General features: G+C 42.2%; 1 protein-coding gene across 1 annotated transcript; it reads left to right on the top strand.

The window, feature by feature from the left end:
• Window positions 1-2,167: 2,167 nt before the first annotated feature.
• Window positions 2,168-2,796, top strand: LOC136842148 (nucleolin-like). The gene is made up of 2 exons (XM_067109507.1): window positions 2,168-2,263; window positions 2,407-2,796. The coding sequence occupies exons 1-2, from the start codon at window positions 2,168-2,170 to the stop codon at window positions 2,794-2,796; spliced, it is 486 nt and encodes a 161-aa protein (XP_066965608.1).
• The last annotated feature ends 784 nt before the right edge of the window (window positions 2,797-3,580 follow it).

Below are 3,580 nucleotides of genomic sequence, written 5' to 3'. Positions count from 1 at the left end.
CTCTCTCTCTCTCTCTCTCTCTCTCTCTCTCTCTCTCTAAGGAATAATGAACACTGAGATTTAGGAAACACTATTGAGTGGACGAGTTTTAACCCAGGTCAAGAATATTTCCACTCTCTCTCTCTCTCTCTCTCTCTCTCTCTCTCTCTCTCTCTCTCTCTCTCTCTCTCTCTCTCTCTCTCACCTAACCACTAGTGGAGAAGCAGATTAAAGAATATATTCACGACACAGAATGAGTTGTTAAAGTATTTTCATTTCAGTACGTGATAATTATCCTTAAAGTTTCTCTCTCTCTCTCTCTCTCTCTCTCTCTCTCTCTCTCTCTCTCTCTCTCTCTCTCTCTCTCTCTCTCTCTCTCCTTATTTCAATACCAGACATTCAGTATCCCCTAAGAACAGAATTCGGACATATTCTTTAATCCACCGCTAGGAAAACACAGGTAAAATACTAAAAGTGGGAATGACTTTGATTCCAAAGAATAGGAATCCAGACATATTCTGTAATCACATAAAAACAAGTAAAAAATGCGCCGAAGTTTCTTCGGCGCAGTCGAGTTCTCTGTACAGCCGCTACAGCGTATAATCAAGGCCACCGAAAATAGATCTATTTTTCGCTGGTCTCGGTATAATGCCGTATGAGCCGCGGGGGCTCATGAAACTTTAACCGCGGCCCGGTGGTGGCCTATCCTATATCGTTGCCAGAAGCACGATTATGGCTAATTTTAACCTTAAATAAAATAAAAACTACTGAGGCTAGAGGGCTGCAATTTGGTATGTTTGATGATTGGAGGATGGATGTTCAACATACCAATTTGCAGCCCTCTAGCCTCAGTAGGTTTTAAGATCTGAGGACGGACAGACAAATATCCATCTCAATAGCTTTCTTTTACAGGAAACTAATAAAAAGTGGAAATGATTTTGACTCCCAAGAACGGGAAATCTCACATTTTCTTTAATCCATCACTAAGAAAACCCGAGGCAAATAAAAAAAGAAAAATAAGTAGGAACGCCTTTGACTCCCGCCCATAATAATTACCAATTACCGGAGAATCATCTTGTTATTGCAAGGGAAGGAATAAAGAAAAAAATAATAGAAAAAAATATATTCCTCCTTTCAAGTTGGCACCGCCAACAACACTCATTAAAGACTGATTTAGTGTTTGTGCGCGGCGCCCGCCCCCATTGTCTTTTCACAAATGCTAACGATGAGAAAAACATCCCCTGACAAAAGTCCCTACGGGCTCCAAAAGAGCCCGACGCTTCCTCAGGCTCCGGTTCCTCCGGGGTACGTGGGGGTTCCTCCTCAGGTTCCTCCTCCTCCCGGCTTCTCCTGGGGCACGTGGGGATCCCTCCCGGCTCCTCTTCCTCCTCCTCCTCCTCCTCCTCCTCCTCCTCCTCCTCCCTCCTCCCGGCTCCGGGATTCGCGCGAGGACTCAAGGATCCGAAGGGAATCGAGTTTCCTCGACGCACGACTTCGAGGTCGTAGGATCTACCTGGTCCCCTCTAGCTAGCTAGCTACCGCGAGAGAGAGAGAGAGAGAGAGAGAGAGAGAGAGAGAGAGAGAGAGAGAGAGAGAGAGAGAGAGAGAGAGGATTGCTCGGGGATTGTTTATTATTATCGTAGAATTTTACCAAGAAGAAGAAGAAGGTTTGACCAAACTTTCTTCACCAAAAACACAGCGAAGAAGAAGAAGAAGCGAATACATTTCAGAGAGAGAGGGTAAGATTATGAAGAGCCACCAGCCAGGAAGAGTCGATATCGACCTTTGCTGAGGGTTGAGGAGAGGAGGGGAGGAGGAGGTGAGAGAGAGGGTTGAGGAGAGGGGAGAGAGAGAGAGAGAGAGAGAGAGAGTAGGTTCTCACCGGAAACCTTTAATTCCATACTATTAATGCAGAAGTTGGACGTGATGAATAATGAATTATTATTGAAAACACGCCGCGTGTCAAGATGCCACAGGGTTCTCCCTACCCCCCGGGGGCGTTGTTGGCTGCCGCTGTCGTCGCCGTCGGGAAAGAATGAAGAAAGAAAGAAAGAAAGAAAGAAGGAAGAGGGGACAGAAAAAAATAATGGCTGAGTGATTGAGAGAGTTCTCTGACACGGACGGAGAGAGAGAGAGAGAGGGGAATTCGAGATGGGAAGTTTATGAGACTCGTATAACAAAGGTAAACATGGATCCGGAGGTCGAGAGCCATTCCCGCAAAGAAGAAGAAGAAGAAGAAGAAGAAGAAGAAGAAGAAGGAGAAGAAGAAGAAGAAGAAGAAGACGTAAAGGAGGAGGATCCCGAGGTCGAGAACCATTCCCACAAAGAAGAAGAAGAAGAAGAAGAAGAAGAAGAAGAAGAAGAAGATTAAGAAGAGGAAGAGGAAGAAGAAAAAAAAAGAAGACGTAATGGTGGAGGATCCCCGAGGTCGAGAACCATTCCCACAAACAACAAAACGAGGAAGAAGAAGAAGAAGAAGAAGAAGAAGAAGAAGAAGAAGAAGAAGAAGAAGAGGAAGAGGAAGAAGAAAGACGTAAGGAGGGAGGATCGAGGTCAGAACCATTCGCACAAAAGAAGAAGAGAAAGAGAGAAGAGAAAGAAGAAGAAGAGGAGGAAGAAGAAGAAGAAGAAGTGGAAGAAGAAGAAGAGGAGGAAGAAGAAGAAAAAGAAGACGTAAAGGTGGAGGATCCCCGAGGTCGAGAACCATTCCCACAAAGAAGAAAAGGAGGAGGAAGAAGAAGAAGAAGAAGAAGAAGAAAGAAGAAGAAGAAGAAGAAGAAGAAGAGGAATAGGAGGAGAAGGAGGAGGAAAAATTAACGAGAAATTAGGAAAACTTCTTTGGGGAAAACCAGGAAAATATTAGTTATAAGAGGAAAAAACGAGCAGAGATATGAAGAAGAAGAAGATGATAGAGGAGGAGGGATGGGAGGGAAGAGGAGGGGAGGAGAAAGAGGATGGCAAATTAAAAAAAGAAACTAGGAAAAGTTCTTCGAAAAAAAAACCAGGAAAATATTGATCAAGAGGAAAAAAACGAGCTAAGAGATATACGAATTCCTTCAGATCTTGTTTGATACAAGTATCATTCAACGAGTAAGATATGACTCAGGAACTGTGAGGAGGTTTCGAGATTTTAATCTTGCAAGAAGAAGTTTAATTGGCTCAGATTAAAATATATTATTATTATTATTATTATTATTATTATTATTATTATTATTATTATTATTATTATTCAGAAGATGAACCCTATTCATATGGAACAAGCCCACCAAAGGGGCCACTGACTCGAAATTCAATCTTCTAAAGAATATTTTGGTGTTCATTAGAATGGAGTGAAATACAGAGAGAACAGATCACTTACCAAGAATAAAAAACTAATTTAACAAGGTAATTAATGAATAGATAAAGATGTCAGTAGATTATTAAAATTGCAAGAACTGTATTGGGGTAGCAATGCATTGCATCTGTGCTGACGACTTCCTGAGAGAGGCTGTTCGACAGTTCAGCATTGTTACAACTAAGGAACGTTTAAAATCGTGAGCTATTTAATCTGTGGCCCATGGATTCACTTTTTTTTTTTTTAGGTTTTGTTGTGGCATATTTG

The sequence above is a fragment of the Macrobrachium rosenbergii genome, chromosome 9, assembly GCF_040412425.1.
Source record: "Macrobrachium rosenbergii isolate ZJJX-2024 chromosome 9, ASM4041242v1, whole genome shotgun sequence".
In the NCBI taxonomy this organism is placed as follows: domain Eukaryota; kingdom Metazoa; phylum Arthropoda; class Malacostraca; order Decapoda; family Palaemonidae; genus Macrobrachium; species Macrobrachium rosenbergii.
The sequence above is the reverse complement of the archived record's forward strand: the minus strand, read 5'-3'. Positions and strand labels throughout refer to the sequence as shown.

What these genes read in the sequence shown, in the direction of transcription:
- LOC136842148 (XM_067109507.1), top strand. Translation starts at nt 2,168, where the DNA reads ATGGATCCGGAGGTCGAGAGCCATTCCCGCAAAGAAGAAGAAGAAGAA. An exon ending in AAGAAGAAGAAGAAGAAGAC is followed by an intron (nt 2,264 to 2,406) that starts GTAAAGGAGGAG and finishes AGGATCCCCGAG; the next exon opens with GTCGAGAACCATTCCCACAA.